Consider the following 21627-nt stretch of genomic DNA (forward strand, 5'->3'; position numbering starts at 1 on the left):
TTTGACATTTATTGTATTCATATCGCAGCCTCACTAGCGATGATCGGATCGCTTCAGGTGCGCTCACAGACAGCCCGTGGAATTCTTAGAGAAACTGGAAGCGTTTGCACGGCGCTCTCGAGCTCTCCTTCAGACAGCCGCGGTCAAACTCACGAGCACGCTTCCGTGGCACTGCTCACAGCCTTCCCTGCGTTGCCAGCGCCCATCCGAGCCAAGCCGTGCCCCGGCACCCCGGGCATCCCGCAGCGGGCAGGGGCGGGAGGGCTGGGGGGAGTGGGAGGGAGATGGGTCAGAGGGAGGATGTCCCGGGAGATGGGTGGGGAAGACAGCGGGCGAGCTGGGCTGGGCTGCAACGCCCCCCGCTATAAACCGAGGGGCCGGGCAGCGGAGCGAGAGGAGCGGCGCGGCCGGGGAGGGAGAGCCTAGCGAGACCCGAGGAGCGCAGCCCGGCGCCGTGCCAGAGTCCGACGGGGCTGAGCCGCCCGCTCGTCGGCGTGCTGCCCGTGCGGGGCTACGGCAGCGCACGGCCTCCGCCGAGCCAGGTAAGAGGGGCCCCGCCGTGGCTGTGCAGAGAGAGCCCGGCCGGGAGGGCGCTGCCGAGCCCCGGGGGGCAGGAAGGCGGCCGTGGCTGGTGGGGTAGGGTCGGGTCCGGCTGCGTTTGGGCATGGTTAGGATGGAGTTGGCAGAGGAAGCACCTTATCCTGGCAGAACGCAGGCATTTAAATCCCGCGCCCTACCTTACCTATCGAGAACCACTTGTTCAGCCAACATGTATTTGTTTTAGAGACAGACAGACGTCCCTCACGTTCACAGTCATGTCACGTGAGTGAGCTCTCTCGTCTTTGTCACCAGCCCGAAGATAAAGCCGATGCATCCTCTGCCACATGGCACCAGCCAGGCACTCCCCGACAGCCAGCCCTCCTATCCCTAAGCATAGGCGGAGGAGCACTTCAAGTATTTTTTTTAGTGTTGAAACCTATGATGTAAACAAATCAAAAATCACCAAAGGCAGTGCTGAATATTTTCTAGATTTATGCAAATATGTTTCTTTTCAGAAACGAAAAAGAAACAAACAAGCCAGACAGTACCAGTTAGCAACTAGTGCCAGTTTCATCAAAACTGAAGTAGCATGCAGTCTCCATAACCAGACTTAGACCTCACTCTACTTCCAAACTCAGCTTTGATTCTTAAAACTGAATACAGAACGTCCTTCAACATCAGTGGGTGAAATTCTGCAACATTTACTGCCCTCCTACTCTCCATACATTAAAACACCAGTTATTTACTGATATTGAAGCTCTGTATTCTTCCAATCAAATCCACCAATCAGATCATGGTATGGACAAGCACTAACTTTTCAGGATGTAATTTTGCTAATTTTTATATTTCTACAAGCACACTGGAGTTAATGAATTGTATGGCAATAAATGACAGCAGGATTCTGTCCAGAGCTTGCTACAGTTCACTGTAAATTTCCATCCATTAGTGGCTGTTCTGGTTTTGACTGTTGTGTTACATAGCATGGGGCAGTCTAGTAAACAGACTCGGGCAAACTACAAGCTCTGAAAGGGATTCTGTTAAAAAGGGCTTTTTGTTTAGTTGGTGGCAGGGAGCAGGAGAAAAGGGGGCTGCCATACCTTTTCACCTTCATGAGCCCATGCCACTAACATGATTAGATTTTTGCCTGAGCAAGAAGGACTAAGTATGGCCTGGAGCAGGTAATTACCATGGTGATCTAGAAGGGCTCTTACCGCTCTGTTTTAGTGTCTGACAAATGTTTCACACCCCTGACTGCGTCAGTCCCTTTTGCTTGTTGCCGTCATAACCTTTTATAGTATCTTTAAAAAATATGAAGTGTCTACAAGTTAAGTTTTCATTCATTTATTAAGAATTTTAACTGTGTGCCTTCCCAGCAAGAACATAGCATTTCTGTTGCTTTTCCCCTCTACTACTTGAACAGCAGAGCACAGAAGTTTCAGCTATTTCTATGATGTCCTCTCTAGTTTATGTTGCCAGACTGAGAGATAAAGAGGTTGAGTACCAGATAAGAGATGGAAATCATGTTTATCATGAAATCATCAGTCTCATTCTCTCCTTACTTTTAGCAAGGTAGTAGATGGAAAGAGTTAATTTTTGTACTGGAGGAAGGCAAAAGTAGAACTATTTCCTGCCTTATTGCTTGGAAAATGTACCTTGCTTGGGTTGGACGGCATACGTGAAATGCAATCAGAAGTTACTGGCTTAAAATACAGTAATTGCCAGCCTGAAACCCAGTGCAGCAGAAGTGAGGAGAGTGCTGCCTTCCTAGTTTAAAATGTCACAATTCCACAACCTGCTGAGAACAAGATGCAAGATTTGCACGTGCTACCTGCTGAATGTTATAATCTTTAATTATGATCAATATCTAAAAGTATCTGGAAACACATCTTTTTGCTACTGGTTGTAGTACTGCAGAAGCTGAGACATGCTGAACAAAGAAAGTGATTTATTTGCACTTGCTAGGATAATTGTTGAAACATAGGGGCTGTGTTTGTCATGCAGATAGGAGTTGGAAAGCCTCACATGAAAAATTTCATATAGTGGGTAGACGATGCATCTTTACTACTACTACTACTTATTCTCTTTTCTATAAAGGAGTACATCTAGGGAGTCTACTTGCACTTCCTGTTGTTCTTTACTACAGCTCTGCTTATTAGTGAGGCAGTTTAAAGCTGCCATGAACTACAAACTCCTATTACACTGTCCCAGTTAAACTTTTTATGCAGAGTTATAATCTTGGTGGAAAATGTTTTAAACAGTCACAAATTACTTGTACTTGATCACTTTATCTTCTTATCCTTGGACCTTCCTGTTATCCAGAAGCTACTAGTGTCACAAGGAGTATTCATAAACTTAGGACCATTTGTGCCTGAGTCTCAGGGCATCTAAACACACTGTGAGAACCACCTAGTTGTTTCTTAACGGCTGGCACATCTCTTCATCCTACACTTCAACTGTCCTTTTCTCTCTTGGGGACTTCATAAAAGTATAAGCATAAAAGTATAAGTTTTGTTATGAGTTGGATAGCACACACAGATATTTGTGCATTATTTTAATCAACTATTGTGACTCTCTCTACTTGGTTGGTATTGTGCTTTTTTTTTTCTATTTTATTTTTTTCCAATAAGAGGTGAAATAAACCAAAATAAAGCTGAACTGGGGAAATGGGTTATTAAGGGTAGACCTACTTAGGCAGTCCACCCTCACCTGTCTGCAACAGTAATATTGGCAACTAAGCAACGTATCTCCTCTGGCAACCAAAATGCTAACCTAAAGAGGTCTGAACAACAACAGCAATAACCCCAGCACCCAAAGCTGTAACGAAGGGAGCTTGGGCAGGTAAGTGAAACAGCACAGACAGAATTGAGACTGCTTATTTAGTGGGGAATTGGATCATACTTATTCCAACAAATGACAAAACAAAGAGGAAAAGAGGAAGTGAAATAAGCACCAGCATTATTTCGTCCTGATTCCAGTGCTAGCTAAAAATGAATTTCACATCAGATCCCTTGCATATTCTTACATCTTCATTTTAAACCATCATCTGTCTCCAGAAAGTATAATCTCAAAATTCTTTCAGACTTGCAAGCCTGGTAAGGCTTACAGTTGTGAGAGCTGGAACATGGTATAACCCGGTCACTACAGGCCCATAACAGTCTTTTTGTGTTGTTTAGCTAATCCGGGCTTTCAGTACCCTCACTGCAGTTTTAAGCCTTACCTGGCATACTGCTGATGTCTGCACCTCATGTTCTCAGTTGTGCAACAGTTCTATTAGAAATGCACTGGCCCTTTGTGCTTACATTGTGTTCTGCCATATGTTCCTCTCAAATTTTAATTAGCAATTTTGCTGCGTTCTTGGGTAGTAGTTCTGACTTTCTGACAGTTTCTCCTTCAGGAAGCTATACTATTTTTAAGAAATCAGCCTCTGCATTGCTAGGATCATGTTTGAGAACCTAGGAGAGAGAAGAGTGCAGAGCATCACAGAGACATGTTAAATATTTTGTAGAATTCTGAAGACAAATGGAAAATATGTATTGCTTATCAAAAGGAGGGAAAGTGAAGACATTTTCTTTTTTCTTACTCTTGTATGGTTAGTGTATATCAGGCTAACAGGAATAAAGGGGTTGCACTTAGTGAGAATTGAACCTAGCTAGTTATGAAGACATGCAGACAGGTTATACTCTAAAGGTGTGATATTATTTCACAGGTAAATCAGAGAGCAGGTCTAGCATTAAAATTTTACACCAAGTTGAATATTTTGTGTGTAGACACTAGCTCAAATACATTAGAGAGTTTTAAATAGACACAGAAGGATTTACACTTCAAGTATAAAGGTGCATGGACCTCACACAGGAGGTCCAAATACTGTGCCCTGAAGATCAAAAAGGTTCCAGTGAAGCTGTTTTTCCATATACTCTTGCTATTGCACAGAAAGTTACTTGTTATTTTGTGCCTCCTCCTCCTGGTCTTAAAAACCCTTCAGTGAAAGCAAGCCAGTAAGCTTTTGCTGACCACAGTATTTAAGTTCAATTGCTATCAGCAAAGGTGTCACTTAAAATCGCTTTCACCAATAAAGTCATTGTACTCAGAACATGTTGTATGCCATCTTCTAAGACTTATCCTTTGCCCCCCTCCAAAAAAAAAAAAAAAACTGACAGATGTTATCTAGAAGAATGTGTCATTTTTGGAACATTTGGGGGAATTTAAGAAATCTGACAAATAAACACAAGAAGTTATGATATCTGCACTTTTCCTTACCTGCACTTAACAAGCAAGTGAAAAGAGGTGATCTTAACTGTAAATCCTAACAGCTGTGATTGTTTGAGACAAAGTGCACATGAAATAAAATAGCTGGTCTAATGATTTACTGGCTTATCCTCAGATAAATGATGGATTAGACTAAAATTACTTGGAGCTTTCAACTGAATTGCAACTAAGGGTAGGAAAATACCATGCTTAGAATGACATGCTGTTAACTATTCTCTGTTGCACCATCATCTGACAGAACTACAGATTTGGAGCTGTTAGGCATCTTTTACAATTTTCATTCTATTTGGTTTTTGCTTGATAGCAAAACTGTCCAGGTATCCACTATATAACAACACTAGCTAGAATGCTTGGTTTCTATTTGTGGTGTTTATCTGCTTTTATTGTAGTTGAGTAGCATTTCTCTTATAGGCACAGAAAATGGGTAATAACTGAAGACTACCTCTCAGCAGGAAAGTGAGATCAGATTGGCAACGAATGGCATGATTGAAGACAAAAAGCCAGCTTCAGCACAAGGTAACATTGGCAGTATCTAAAGAAACTGGTACTGAATTTGGGCAGGGTCAGTGTTTAGACAGTATTTCACTGTCTGAGGTAAAGGCTAATATTAGAGCTAAGGCCTAAGAGTGATTTAACCAAATGCCTGTTTTCAGCTAAATCATCTGTTCCTTTATTTCTGAGTCATACCAATTTGTCAAATTCTGATCAATAGTTGGCTAGTGGAGTCTAATAGTCAGTAGATGAAAAACAGGAACAAAAATACAAAATAAAACAGCGTTCCTGAGTCCTCTCCATTTTCTGAAAATTGAGAGGCTTACACCAAATGAGAGCACTGTGCCTCAGCATTTTTAGCTCAGAGGGACTCATGCAAATAGTAAAACATTCCAGAAAACCACTGAACAGCTGTACTTTTATGTTGGGGGGCTTACGCAAGGGAGAAAAATGCACTATCTGACTTCCCTAAAAATGTTCTTTTGGCAGTTATCCTCAATTTAACCCTCCTTTAGCATCATCACAGCCTGGGCAGACCATTTGCTCAAAGCAGCCAGCACATGACATACAAAGATGCAGACTGAACTTGTTTGTTTAGAAACCATGCATGCCCCTTTCAATCTAACTTTATAAGACGTGTGTCTCCTTCTCATTTTTCTTCACAAAAATTGGTTTTTTGGCTTTTCTCCTTTCTCCCCTAATTCCTGTAACCTCAAACTAAATGTTTATACAATTTTCCTTTCCTCCCTGTGAACCCAAGAGTGAGTCAACTACTGTTCTTAGTAGCTGCCCAGGAGCTTCTCCTTCCTCAGGTACTGTACTTGGGTCAGAAAACACTTGTTTTCTCAGTAGGACTGTAACTCTTCTGCTAGATTGCTCTCTGTTTTACTGTTGGCTTTGTTAACTAGCCAACAGCAACTTACCTTAGGAGAGTTGCAGGTTTTCCTCAAATCAAGCTTTTATTTGGGTAAATATATATATATTTAAATATTTATATACTTATGCATGTACTTTCCAAAAAAACTCTTTTAAAAGGGCTTAAAAATATTTTGAGTATAAGTACACTGTTATCATGCTGTTCCATTTCACCAAGAGTTCTTTGCATACCATCAGGAAAAAAGTGCAGGACAGCCATATATTCCTAACCTCAATTAATATTTTTCCTAGCAGTGAAGTAGAGCTACTGTGGCATATTTTGGAGTGCACAGTGCTATCCTTCTCAGTTATGTTTGCTTGAAAATCAAGAGTGCACTTTACTCAGGGAGCAATTATTCACAGCACATGAGCTTACCCTTGTGGTATTTTTTGTTTGTTTGTTTTTAATGGATTTGGTTATTTATTTTTATCAGGTTTGGGTTATTTGGGGAGGGAGAAGCAGGGTAGGGCAAGTGCATTTCACCTTTTTGGTGGTACTCAGTACCTACAAGGGAAAATTCTCAGAGCCAGAATGGTAGAGATTTCAATAATTAATTTTCTTTTCAAAACAAAAGAATAAATTTTATGTTGAGAAAAACAAGCAAACAGAAAACAAGCTATACACATTTGGTAGAACATCTATTTTGCTATCATTCTATTAAGCCTGCAGCTTTCCAGAGAAAGCACTAGGGATCACAGTATCTGGTCTTTTCATGGGCAGTAACACCTTCCACACTATTTTGAATTAAGGTATCTGAATCTGAGCTTTGATTCTCTTTGATTAACCCCTTAGCACCTTAGTAGTCCAACTGACTTGTATAAAAAAAATTACAGATGCATTGCTTATCTTCATGTTTGGCTGCTGATCAGATTTTCTCCTAGTCCCCTAACAGGAGTTTTGTTTAAGTGAAAGCATGACTGGCCTCTATGTTCTCCATGTTATACTTACTAACAGCTACAATGCCACTAATTTCTCTTGGGCTTAACTGCATTACCATTTTAAAAGATCTTGGGGGGGGGGGGGGGGAAGGAAGGAGGGGAAGGGGTCTGAATAACTCTTGTAGTTCAGCAGTATTACCCATACTATTTTCTTTCCTTTCTGCCTTTGGTTTCCTTTTTTCTGACCCTAATGAGGTATTCATTAAGAAGCCTCCATGCTGATCCTTTGCTTTTAATCTTTTAACTTTTCCCTCCAGGCTGTTACTAACATTTTCATTTAAGGAAAAAAAGTCTTTTCTGAGGCAGATTGCCATAGTGCAGTATTTTCCCACCATAAGAATATCTAAATTAATTATATAACAAAAATAATCAAGTGTCTCAATCAGACCCAGTGAACCAAATGCTGATATGCTGGGCTGAATTATGACACATGGAAAACAAAGCTTCTTTTGAACATGGGCGTTGAAATCTAACATTCATTTCCTTACACAGAAATTCACAATATGCTTGCTTTTGCTTTAGAACTTCTCCAGTAAGACAAACAATATTTTTCACAATGAAGTCAAAAGAAAAAATGCTCAGCATAAGATTTATTTTTCCCAAAAGCCATAACGCCTTGACTAGCAGGAAGTTTGATAGGAGTCACCAGCCAGGTTACTAGAAATGCAGTGCTGTACTGGCTGACATGGAAGTTTTAGCTAACATGACAAAGTGCTTTAGTGACTTTGATACATCTTTGTCCATTTGTATGAATGCTGCATCTGCACGAGTGCTTCTTTTTCAGCTAATGTTTTTGCTACTAAAATTTATCAGTCACTTTAACCACTGGTGATAGGTGATAAACAGGAGTGCAGTTCATGAGAGCTTTTCCGTGAAGGGAAGCCTTTTAAATGACAGTGTGCAAATTTTTTTTGTCTCTTCCACTTTGACAGATAAGCTGTTGCTGCAGATGAGAATGCACAATGCATTTATCAAACTTGAGAAGTCTCCTCTGGCTTTTATTTATTAATTTACATTTTTCTATATATTTCTATATATTTTCTATATTTTCAGGTGAGAAAAAAGTAGAAGTGCAAAGTATAATCTGCAGATAGGACTGTGTTCTTAGACATAAGTAGCTTTGGATCCCCCAAGGCTCCACTCGTATTTAGCTTAATGGCAGGAAGAAGTCTCTTGGAGGATTAACGTATATAAGTAAGGCCTCACACACAGACAGTATTGTCATACTGGTCAAATGTTGCTGATGTGCTCTACAACTTAGGGGAAATTTATGCGCGTGAAGTCTTGTAGCACCTTTCTTGCTGTTTTACAAGAAAGTACAGAAATGCAGTTCTATCACTTCTGTCACAGGATCTTTGATATTTTTCTTGAAAGCTTTTCAAGAAGTTCTAAAGATTTGCAGTGAGAATATTGTGCCATCACCAGACTAGCTTGACCGCTAATACTACAATGCAAGTTTCTTCAATAAAACTTGACAGTGAGAAAGTGGCTGAAGTACAAACAAATCAACTGGTTAAACTGAAAAATGAGATCATATGAATGAGAAAAGGAAACCAGAAAACTCACCTTTCCTCAAGCATTTGATGTGAGCTCAGTTTGATAATTGTATGTGCATCATTTCATCAATGTTGCCTTTCATTCCTCAGTTCCATGAAGGTAGCCATGTGAGTACTGTTTCTTCCTCCCAGGTCCAGTTCTGGCCATAGCAATGCTTGGAACCTCTAAGTTGTACCTTAAGCTGCAAGTATTGTCTTTATATATTCAAACATTGTTAAAAAGAGCAGATATTCAGGCTAAACCGGTATATATCTCTGTGCTGCTCATAACATTGTCTCATCCTTGAGCAGCAGTAGAGGAGAGAGGCTCTTGTCTTGCCTTCAGAGCAAGCTGTGGAAGTGGCCTTCCCAACATATGACTGCCTTCCAGGTGATAGCTGTGTTCCACTGAACTTGTGAAACCAATGAGTAATACAAATATCTCGATAGCAGAACTAAGGACTCACTAAGACATTCACTTCAGCAAGAGTGAATGATCAGAGACTGATGATATTCCCAACAACATGGAAAACTATAACTCCTTATTAAGCTCTGAGCACTCTGCAGGTTTTCTCCCATGACTTGGGAAGTAAAAATGGCAGTTATTGCTTATGAGCTTAAGCTCATATGCTTATGAAGGTACCTACACGATGCAGTGAAGAGCACCACATAGCTTTAAAGGCATAAACTGATTAATAGGTATATGATATACCCAGTAAGTCAAACTGTGATTTTTATGTGTGACCTGAAAGGATGTAAGATACTTCACATGCGATATCCGGTCTCCTATTAGAAGAGAGCATAAGTGCTTTCAGCAGTGCTTTTTTACTTCAGTAAGTCCTCCCCCACCTTGTCTCTCCAAAGCCTTTTTAATGTAAGGCTGGAACATACAACTGAATCAAGCCAAGAATTAATAACAGCTCCCTTATGCCTCAGGTTGGCGGAGTTCACTGTAGAAGTTTATAGTTCATTCTCTATGGAAATAATGATGCTAATAGATTCGTGGTGTTAGGTGTCCAGAAGCTACATTTGCATAGTATGTGCACTGCTGTGCAATTAAAAAAAATACTTTAAAACTTATTCCATGGAACTAAGCTATCAAAATAGAAACTTAAAATTCATCAAGTTATTTCACTTGCTCTTAGCAAACCTGAATTTGATTTCTGTCTTTTATTAAAAATAATCACATGGGGCACACTATATTTTATATAGGCAATTCTGGCTGCAATAAAGGAAATGTGTTAATCCACTCATTTACTATCATTTGGAGAAAGTAACCGTGCATCACGTAACCTTTCACAGCTCAAACTAATCTCACTTTTATTCGTTCTGGGACTTGATGGCTTCATTCTTGTTAACTGTGGACTCTTTTGGGTACTTCCAAGTACCCTAAGGGTACTACATAACCAGACATCACATCTGAAATTATGAATGTACACTGAACTGAATGTTTAGAATAAAACAGCATCTTATGTTGCCCTTCAAAAATTGTTACAGGTTAATGTTGAAAACCTTAGAATTTCAAATCACGGCAGTTCTAGAACGACTTTTCTCTTTCTGGCATTATGTATTAAATGGGGCTGTTAAAAAAAAGAGAGGAACTGATAAGTCCCTCTTAGGTAATCTTTAGGTTTGCATACTGATTATAAATATTTTTTCTCTCCTTGTTTATCACCAATCTTTCTGGTAAAACTAATTGATAGAACAGAGATGCAATAATAATAATTAATAATAATCCATGCTGATGGGTAATGATGGCCTCATTTGGAAATATTGATATATCCAATTGTCTTCTGTATCTTTTAGAAAAAAGTGGCCATTTTTCACCCTGTGGTACAAACAAGAAGAGGGACCACCTTCTGCTTTAACTCATTTTTAGAAAGGAATTCAGGTATAAGTTAATAACCTGAATGAGAGAAAGAAGATCTTCATTTCTGGCAAGACTTGAGCAAGTGTCCCAGGACTGGGACATGGGGATATCACTTAGAGATTCCATTTTCAAACATCATCTTCTCTGCAGCTTTGCCTTTTGATGTTTAGTTTAAGAACACTGAATAGAAGTCTTAAGCTAAAAATTTATTTTATGTTCTCATTCTATTTATTTTTTTCAATTTTAAAGTTAGTGCTATGTGGATAACATTACATTCCTATCACTTAAGTATTATATGTGTATTATACATACTGTGTTTCCTTAAGTCATACTAAACACCAGAGAGTTTGCAATACATTGTTACAGTCTTGGTCAAAGAATGAGAACAGATTGCTCTCAAGGATAAACAAGGGAGGAAGAGACCAGAAAGTTACATGGAAAGCTGTAAGCTACCCAGAAAACTGCGTACACCATCAAGCCAGAACAAGTGATCTATAAAACCTCACCAAAATTTCCCAAGAGGTTAGATAAACAAACAGTGCATGGTGAGAATGGTTAGTCCTGCAGTGTTTCGGAGTGCGCATCTACATCTACTGAACCTCAGAATGGTTTTTTCTCTGCTATTAAGGGGAGGAAACTAAATTTCATGCTTATACATGAAAAACTCCCAGAGAACAATGTTTAGTGCTAAGCCCTAACCTAGAAGACCAGAGAAACAAAATTTATGAACTAAAATACTTACTAAAAGTCAGTTACTATACTTTTGGCTATCCGTAATGAATGATCTGTGGATTAGTCAACAAACTTTTGTAAAAAACAAACAAACAAACAAACAAAAACCTTATAATCACCATGCTAGTGTTCTAGTGAGGTTGAGAAATTCTAGTTAAGCAATCCTTCCTTGTAGGAATATAATTTTGTAGAAGTATGTAAATCAGGATTTCCCAACTCTTGGTAGGAGAAAAAAAAACCAACAAAACAACAGATGAGGAGGGAATTGGTAGTTAATTGTGGCCAAGGAACTAAATTGCATTAAAAAGTATTTCCAGCGTTCTTGGACCCTGCAAGTACTGCACGAGTACATGAAAAAGTCGTCCAAGCTTTTACTTCCCCTGCAGCTAACAGTAACATCTGTGATGTTAATGCAGTGTAAGCTGTTGGAAAGGGCATCCAGAAGGTTTGTCACATATTACATTGAAGTATTACTAAATGCTTAATAATACCACAAAGCTTTAATAGTTATGTTGCTTTTCTGAAGCCAATATTTTTCTGTTTTAAAAGTCCTTCAATTGTAAGGACTCAAACTGGGCCACAGTGTCCTAGAACAAGTCTTTTGCACTCCATGCAGAACATGGCAATTTTCTCAACTGCCTCCAAAACTTTGGGGATTAACAGAAGATTCTTAGGGCTGCCTAAGAACAAGCTGCAGTGACAAGACTGGCCCTCTGGGTTGTTCCATCTCCCTTTCAAACAAAGGTGGTCAGAAGGTGCTCTGGTAATACAGCATATCAGTGTGGAGTGATCATAGCCTCAATTGATTGAGGCCTTGAAACATTTTATGTGTTCTAGATACTGTAGAATGGATGATTTGGGTGGCTGTGATTGGAAAAGATATTTAAATTTTCAAATGATGAAATTGTTTACAACTCAAAAAATACGTTCTATGCAGTGTAAAAATCACTGTTTGCATAATAAAAGCTGCGTAGGGTCACACTGCCATTTCATCACAAAAATAGTTCTGGAGTTGCTTTTGCAGCAATAAAAACTTCCTTGAAATACAGATTTGAGTCAAAATAACTTAGTGAAAGTGATTCTAATATTCTGTCTGATATTTGGAAAAAATATGTTTTGACTAATAACAGCCATAGTTAGTTTAGAAAGAAATGTAGTTTACTGAGTAGGTGCCACTTTTTCTTCCTACATTATTTAGGTAAATTATACTTCTACTCTCCCTAGTCGTTTTTTATTTTTTAATTTTTTATTTGGCTTGAAAGCTTTATAGTCTAACTACGTATGTCTAAAAGTGCCAGGGCCTTGCTCCATGACTTACTGGGGCAAGAACTGGATTGAAGGTCTGCAAAACCAGGAACATACTAGAATAAAGGAAATTAGATATAAACTAGTATGTAATAAAAGAAAATGTAAATGGCTCACACTGGTACGTAATGCTTTACATAAATACAGATGTTTTTGATAGAATTTTGTTTTGTATTTACATCTTGAATAATCTTGAAGGTGGTATTTTGAAAACTGGTGACACTTGAATATGAAATAATTATTTTTAAATAGGAAATATGGACCTCTAGTGGTCAAAAGATATATTATCCTAATTAAATTCCAAAGCAATTCAAATATCACTGTGCTAAACTGTGTTATTTTCCTTCACGTTTTCCTCCTCCCATACCCAAAACAAAGCATTCAAAGTAGCCTCCTCCTGCCTGAGTTCACTATTCACTCATTCCTCAAGCACTGATGTGTCCAGATGAAAACATCTTTTTATCTGCCCTTTTCGCACATAAAATTTGTCTAAAATTGAGTAAAGTTGAGAGACACTTAGGAAGTAAGGGAAAATTAATGAGAGTAGCTTCTGAAAACACACAGCAGAGATGCTCATTCTTTTCAGCATAAATTATGAAAGCCATCATACAGAAGGACAGACTCTTGAAATGTGCAAGAAGAAATAAATACAGAAGAGTTCTTACAGAGAAGGTCAGAGTAGATAAACAATTTCTGTTTACAAGGTAGCAATAACTAGTCTTCTGCTAGCTAAAAACGTGATAAGCAATTTAGAGTTTTGAGGAAACAAATCCTATGAAGATCACTGGCACTTTATGCATCACGTACATAAAGCTAGCACAAACGAAGTTATTTTTCTGTCAGCTGCAGCAAGGAGAATCTACTTATATAAACTATACTTAAGAATAAAATATTTATCTTTTTATATGTAGATACACATATATATTTACAGTTCTGCAATGCAAAACTGTCAAGAGAACACCAGTACACATCTCCTCTACGTGATTCAAAGCAGCAGTTGTTAAAGTAATAAAGCACAAATAAAAGTTTAATTGCTGCACGTTAAGATAGTGTAAGCAAAACACAAGTTAATTAAAATTTATTTCAGATCAGTGTCCCACTGCTGCAAAATGCATGAATATGGATGACACTCCACCTACCTTATGGGATAAGTAAGAGTAATAATTGAGTGCAGTAGGATTACTGGAAATATATTAGCATAGGTCATACAAATACACATTTATACAGGTGTTCTTTTTTCTTCAAAAGTACCAGAGCATACTTCTGAAGTAAAAAGTTAAGTACCTCACTATGACTCAAGCATGTAGTGAAAACAAGCACCACAAGATTGACAGCAATTTCAATGGAATGTCAGTTGCTTTATGCAAGACTAAATAGGAGGACATCTATGCAGAGGCCAAGTTAAAAGATTCCATAAATTCTACTTGTTCTCATATCAAATCACTTTTTGTTCCAAATCTGCAAAAGCAACACCCAACTTGACAGTTACAAATAAGGATCTTTTGAAGCTTACTTCTGTTCCTGCTGCTCCTGAGCCAATGCACAGACAGGGTTCCTGTTCCACACTGCCTGCTGCAGTTACATTTCAGCAGTACGTTGGTTTATTGTCACTCACCACCAAGTCAGACACTGACCTCTGTGGAAGATAGTGGTAGTGATGACAGGAGACCTGGGCACACTGCAAGGCCACGATAGTGTCCTTACTTGCCTAAGTGTTTGCATTGCTCTCACTCTTCTCAATTCACATACCAACTGTAGACTAAAAATACTTTGTTAAGCTATGAGTGAGGAAAACTGGCTGTTAGAAGAAGCAACTAAAGTAAGAGCTAGGAGAAAAGTAAATGTACAGCTTTGCAGAATGTCCAGTCTCTTCACGCTGGTGATGTTAGTCACAGGGCTCCCAAGCAATTGTCCTTCCCCCAGCTCTGGAGAATGGATTTATGATTATTACATGAGCAAACGTTTTCTGCAAGACTATTTGCTCAGAGAGACAGGAACTGCACTCAATTTGTTTCTTATGTTCATTTATCTTCTAAATCCATATTTGTTAAACAGTAATTCTTTTCTCTGGATGCATTCCTACTCCATTTGGTGCAAAGTATTTGTGGAATATAAGCTTGGTACTGCTCAGGAGCTCCAGGAAGACAAGGAAGGGGCTGAAGTAGGCACATGAAGTGGAAAAAAAAATACATTTATTTTTTAAAATACTGTGAACAAGGGGGTTGCAATGCTGGGTAGGAAAAAAAAACCACAGTCAGATAAAACATTTGGGAAGCATCGTTAGTTTTTCAGCAATTAGAAAAAGAATACAAGAAATTAGGAAAGGAGTGGGAGCTAAAAACCTCAAGATAGAGGGAAAAAGCTTGAACCACAAGAAAGTAAACATAGTTCAATACTGAACATACTGTTCCAAACATTTTACAGCCTCTTCTCCCTGTGTAATAATTTTATATAAAATTAGAATGCATCATCCTCCAACATGGTAATATCATCTCATTTATGAGAAAAGTAAATAACCTACCATCAGAAGAAAAAAAAAAAAAACAACACCACCACATTTCCTAATGGTGGCAGGGTTGTTCAGTCAGAGTTTACTTAGTTTGTGTCAAAGCAAATATTAAAAACACATTTTTTTTGTTTAAAAACTGACTTGTGACATCTGCTTACCTATTAATAGCTGATGAAGTTCTCACAGAAAGCCACTGTCAGTGTGATCTTATCTTTCAGCAGGCAGAGTGCTGTTTACCTTGTATGGGCCTAGCGTTCCTTGTTGTTTCTACAGGCAGTTTAATGAGGATGCATATTCACCCAACAGAAGCAATGAATGAAGTGGTAAATAATAGTTGGTAGAGCAGTCTGAAGCATTTCATTATCAGTGACTCATTAGAATCATTGTAATTAAAAAAGATAAAAGGTCAAACAGGACAGTAACATACAACAGGGGTTTGCTGCTCACCAGATAATTTGCTTTACGATTGATGTTGCCACATCATTCACAATTCAGTCTTTGTAGAAAAAGCTCCTTGTGTATCAGCCTTCAAATGATCCAATTATCATTATGTTAACTCAGGTCATTTAAGATGCTTTAAATGGAATTATCTATGTGCACAATTTCAATACTTGCATTTAAGTGGACAGTGGTTTAATCTGTTGTGGTGAATTCTAAGAGAAGAAAGTTGCACTAACCACTATTTCTGCAACACTATCGAGCAGTCTGTAATACATCCTATGTGGAAGTATCTGCTTATATAAAGTGTTTATAACCGTTTATCTAGTCCTGGAGAAATGTCTTGCTCAGCCTTAATTGGGCCTTGAATACTTTACTGCAAGCCAGATTTGCAATGCTGACTTCAGTTTCATAGTGCTAACTTTTGGCCATTATCTCAGTGGGTAAATAAGCAAAGGATATAGGATCATAAAGTGATTTGGGTTGGAAGAGACCTTTAAAATCATTTAGTTCCAACCCCCCTGCTACAGGCAGGGACTCCTTTCTCTAGACCAGGTTGCTCAAAACCCCATTTGCTACCTGTGGTAGTGAACAGAGCACACAGCACCAGCACGTAGGTGGGGCAAGGTACATATTGCCAGACTTCAGTGTTGCAGAATCTATTATTTACTGTCATGCACTTCCACAACCAAGAACTGAGATAAGAGGATTTATCTTTTTGTGTTGGTGCTCCCTGTCCTATGAATAGGATGACCTTCCACTGAGCCAGACACCAGGTACTGTAGATATGGCACAGTGAGAGCCAGCAAGATAAGCACAAATTGCCATATGTGATCAAAATGGAGTACATATGTGTAACGTCAGATGTATCTGCTTAACTTTTTAACATCTTAAACATGGTAGAAAAAGGTGGTGTCATTTTGAAGCATCAAGACTAATTCACAGAATAAATTGGAGAGCCTGGTAGGTATTACATATCTTGACAAAAGGTTTGTCATTGGCTGGAATTAACTAGATATTCCAATATCCAGAAATATCAAGATCCTAAGTCTTGAGATTGCCCCGTTTGATTTATTGAATCAACTTACTGATGCAGACCTTATAATAGAACACTAGCTAAGGGGGAAAAAAAGAATATTAAAAGATAATTAAGTGAGGGCTAAAGAGAGACATGCTCAAAAGGTACTGACTGTTACCCATATTCTGTGTTCAGTGCATGGCTTTTCCCCAGACTTCCTGTATGGACTTTGCAGAGGTGTATCTGTGTGTCACTTTCCTGTTAAAGATGAAAAACTCAACTATTTAGGAATAAGATTTGTCTCCTAGCTGGAGCACATCAGTCTTTAACACAGTAGCATTCTGCCTTTACCAGAAACATGGAATGGCTTGGGTTGAAGGAGCCTTAAAGATCATCTAGTTCCAACCCTTCTGCTGTGGGCTGGGTTACCACCCATTAAATCAGGCATTACATCAGGTTGCCCAGGGCCCCACACAGCCCACCACTGAACGTCAGTGCTAGCAATGAAAATAATGAGCAACTGCCTCCTTAACAACACAGCCAGCACTACTAAAAGAACAAGTATCTTTCTGAATATATACTGTTTATACAAAAGTGACTTTACAGGGTTTCTTGTTTGTTTTAAAGCCAGTATATTTCACTTAATCTTGTTTTCAAGCAGCACAGACTGGGTTGGGCTGACAGCTGTCAGGATCCTGCATGCAGCAATAAAAATTACTCTGTGATAATAACTATTGATTTTTATTTTTATTTTTCTAAGTTTCCTTTTTTTGGGGGGGGGGATTTTTTTGTTTTGTTTTGTTTTTGCTTGTTTTTTGTTTGTTTGTTTTAAGTGAAGACTGGCTGTTTATTCACTCTGGAAAAGGTTTAGTATCAGGCTCACAGCTAAATTCATAAATCATTAATAAGGAAATTAGTCTTGCAAAACACACAAGCCCTGGCAAACCAAATGAGTGCCATTTTGTACAATTTCCATAGAGTTGATGTGGTCTAGAAGTATTTTTCTTGCCCTAAGACTATGACTTCAACTCTTTGGCACATAAGTTAGTAATATGAATTGTGCCTTCTCTAACATCCTTAGACTCTATTTCTGAGGTTACTAATTAACCTAATTAACAACAAAGAAGCACAAGCCTGGATTTTCACAGATTTTCTTTTCTTTTTTTTACTCATTCATAGTTCAGCATCGTACTTCTAAGCCAGACAGAATCTAGGAAGCTTCTGAATATTTAAGGTCCAACAGAAGACTATTCACATCAAAGATCAAAATAAGAACTCTTATCTGAATTCATTTGTTTCTTTGTACTTTTTTTTTTTTATGTACACAGTAAAATGATAGTCAGAGTGCTTAAGCATATTTCTGAGATATCCAGATAGCTTTGCTCAAGAGATTCAGCACTTGATTATAGGAAAAAAAAAGTCTAAATAAAGGCTCTGAATGTACCAAATCTGCTGTTTTGGGTCTGTATTATTTTTATAACATACATTCATTAACATATTGTTGTATTTTAATCTGGAACCTTGTTCAAAAATTGAAAGAAATCTGTTGGATTCTTTTAGTGTAAATGAAAATTAGCAATGTACAACCAGCTCCTAGCACTATTATCTCTGCTATATTCTGCAAGGTCTACTTTAAAATAGTTGAGAAAATACTGAAAGACAGCTCTACGGCTCTCTCTCCCTCCTTCCTTTCCCTCCCTTCCATTTGTTTATTTCAAAGGCATTGAATACTTCTGTATTGGCTCTCCTTGACTTTTAGGACTAGAGGGAATAGCTTTAAGATGCACCAAGGAAGGTTCAGGTTGGATATCAAGAAAAATTTCTTCACTCTTGAGAAAGAGTAGTGATGCATTGGCACAGGCTGTCCAGAGAGACAGTAGAGTCACCATCCCTGGAGGTGTTCAAGAACTGTGGAGATGTGGCACTGAGGGACATTGTTAGGGGGCAGTATTGCTGGTAGGTGGATGTTTGGACTAGATGATTTTAGAAGTCTTTTCCAACCTTAATGACTATGACTGTCTTAGCAGATATAAATTGATCAGTTTAAGATGGTGGCTCACTGCTTTCTCAGAATTTTCAAGAAACTGTAACGATCAGCAGATTATCAAGACATATCTGTTATAGAAAAAGAATTTTCCCTTCAGTTTTTGTGGGCTGAGAATCAGTATTCTTGGGTTGACATGGCCATTTTTTTTATTATTATTATTTATTGCTAAACTGTTACATACTGCATGGCTCACTTCCAGGTCCCTCTAGAGTCAGATTAAATCTCCTGCTATAAGTATTGTAGCAAGGCTGTAGCATATAATCTAGTCTTTCACTCCAAATCAGCAAAGAGCAAAGTAAAAGAAACTCCTGGTTCCATCCACCTGCCTTCCAAACAGAAAAATGATTCAAGAGAAACACACATTGTGAATTTCCCACTCAAGTCAATGCAAGTTCCAGACAAACAACTGCTTTGTATTTGAGGCAACTGCTATCTGTGGTGTCAGGGTAAAACTCTGCAGAGAATGAACTGCAAGTTCCCAATTTGCAGATTGCAGACTTGATTACTGCTTCTATTCAAAGCCAGAAAAGAGCCCTACCCTCATGTTTTTGGAAGGAAGTTCTGATTTCACAGACAATGAGGGCAGGATATGGCCCAGGAATTATAAAATTGAAAAGCATGAAACACCAGTAGCGTTAGCTATATGAGACAAGCATGTGGAAAAAAAGCAAAGGAACGCTAGTAAAGAGATAATACCATATATTTATAAATAAAAATTAAAAGGGGAAAAATCTGTTTCCATTGCTTTCCATTTAAGTTTTTCAGGAAGAGAAGTAATTAATAATGGGGCACCTACAACCTAGTTTTCAACTGAAAGTCATAGGCAGAAGTCAGTTAATGAAAAGCAGATTAATTGCTGACTATTCCATGTCTTATGAGGAAGAAATGGAATTTGCTACAATGATTTGTATCCCCAGTTAAACAGAAAAATCTCGAGATTTAATTGAAACTTAAAAAAAAAAAAAAACCTAAATCCCTCATGAACTATTTTTATTTCCTCTTTTTGCCCCCCCTCCTCACAGGTTTGATCTTCACATTGTTTCCTTGAAACAAAGCCACAGCAGAAGAGATCAAGATGGTCCCAAACTATTCTACTGAAGAAACTGTTAAGAGAATTCACGTCGACTGCCCTGTTTCAGGAAGGCACAGTTACATTTACATTATGGTTCCAACTGTTTACAGTATCATCTTCATCATAGGCATATTTGGGAACAGCCTGGTCGTTATTGTCATTTACTGCTACATGAAATTAAAAACAGTGGCCAGCATCTTTCTGCTAAACCTGGCACTGGCTGACTTGTGTTTTTTAATAACTCTGCCACTCTGGGCAGCCTACACAGCCATGGAATATCAATGGCCTTTTGGCAACTGTTTATGCAAGCTAGCATCAGCAGGAATAAGTTTCAATTTGTATGCCAGTGTGTTCCTACTCACATGCCTTAGTATCGACCGCTATCTGGCCATAGTACATCCAGTGAAGTCACGAATCCGGCGTACCATGTTTGTTGCCAGAGTAACCTGCATTGTCATCTGGCTCCTTGCTGGTGTGGCCAGTTTGCCCGTCATCATTCATCGTAATATATTTTTTGCGGAGAACTTGAACATGACAGTCTGTGGCTTTCGATATGACAACAATAACACAACGCTGAGGGTTGGGTTAGGTTTATCCAAGAATTTACTGGGATTTTTGATCCCTTTTTTTATCATACTAACAAGCTACACCCTAATTTGGAAGACCCTGAAGAAGGCATATCAAATTCAAAGAAATAAGACTAGAAATGATGACATTTTTAAGATGATTGTGGCAATAGTATTTTTCTTCTTCTTTTCCTGGATTCCTCATCAAGTGTTCACTTTTCTGGATGTATTAATTCAATTACATGTAATAACAGACTGCAAAATCACTGATATTGTGGATACGGCTATGCCCTTTACTATTTGCATCGCTTACTTTAATAATTGTTTGAATCCTTTTTTTTATGTTTTCTTTGGAAAAAACTTTAAAAAATACTTCCTTCAGCTAATAAAATACATTCCACCAAATGTCAGCACACATCCAAGTCTCACTACAAAAATGAGCTCCCTCTCATATCGACCACCAGAAAATATACGTTTGCCCACTAAAAAGACTGCTGGCTCTTTCGACGCTGAGTGATGCACTTCACTATATACTTTTTTTCCCTGAACAAGGTTGTGAACGAAGCAGCATGAATGACAAAATCCATCTGCAGTCCCAGACATCACAGCTTACTGCTTATTACAGAAACATTAAATCACCTCAGCGAAATCACACTACAAAGATTTAGCAGTGGCCTTCTATTTTACATTGTGCAGAGGACTGCCTGATTTTCATTTTGTTTTACTTTGTTGAAAGCAGCATAAATGATAGAACAGATACATCAGAGTTTGTCAGCATTCTGCCATTTACTCAAAACTACAGAAGATCTCTGAACTTAAAGGAAGAGCTTTTGTAAGTGACGTGAATTACGAAGAACCTGTTTTGCACATGTGAGCCAAGTTTCACCAAGTTTTGTTTCAGGCCCTGATCGAACGACACTGCTTGATTTTGGGTTTGTGGGGTTTTTTTGTTGTTGTTGTTTTGTAGGTTGTTTCTTGTTCTTTTCAATGAGTCATTTGTCATTGTATTTATAACTCGTTTTTCAAATATATACTTTATCTACAGGCCCAATTTTAAACTTAAATTGAAATTTAAGGACCATGAAACTGATCTCATTCTGATTTGTGCTACTATTTTCCATTTTTAAATAGCAAAATTTCATAATATATGCAATAAAATGCAGGTTTATTTATTAAATATAGAATAAATATATTTTTAGATTTATATTCCTAATTAGAGATTTCAAACGTTTCTTCAAACATTTTTATCCCAGTGGGTATTTTTATACTAGTAATATATATATACACACACACACACAGACACACAAATAGGGTTTCCTCACATTTCTCCGTGGTGTGCCGTGCTGACTGAAGAACACTGCTTATGGAGTGAGCTAATCCTGT

At 38.3% G+C, this 21627-nt stretch overlaps 1 protein-coding gene and 1 long non-coding RNA gene across 3 annotated transcripts in view; one reads left to right on the top strand and one right to left on the bottom strand.

The window, feature by feature from the left end:
* LOC116230821 (uncharacterized) overlaps positions 1–21627 on the bottom strand; it is a 183032-nt gene that overhangs the window by 149235 nt on the left and 12170 nt on the right. The window lies entirely within an intron of this gene.
* AGTR1 (angiotensin II receptor type 1) lies at positions 412–21364 on the top strand. 2 transcript variants are annotated; one of them, XM_031596272.1, is made up of 3 exons: positions 412–542; positions 5218–5322; positions 19629–21364. In XM_031596272.1, exon 3 carries the CDS (start codon positions 19682–19684, stop codon positions 20759–20761), a length of 1080 nt encoding a protein of 359 aa, XP_031452132.1. In that variant the 5' UTR covers positions 412–542; positions 5218–5322; positions 19629–19681; the 3' UTR covers positions 20762–21364. The 2 variants fall into 2 exon arrangements, with proteins under 2 accessions (XP_031452132.1, XP_090003050.1); XM_090146924.1 differs by lacking the exon at positions 5218–5322.

The sequence above is a fragment of the Phasianus colchicus genome, chromosome 10 (genome assembly GCF_987193195.1).
Source record: "Phasianus colchicus chromosome 10, bPhaCol1.hap1.1, whole genome shotgun sequence".
In the NCBI taxonomy this organism is placed as follows: Eukaryota; Metazoa; Chordata; class Aves; order Galliformes; family Phasianidae; genus Phasianus; species Phasianus colchicus.

What these genes read in the sequence shown, in the direction of transcription:
- AGTR1 (XM_031596272.1), top strand. Translation starts at nt 19,682, where the DNA reads ATGGTCCCAAACTATTCTACTGAAGAAACTGTTAAGAGAATTCACGTC.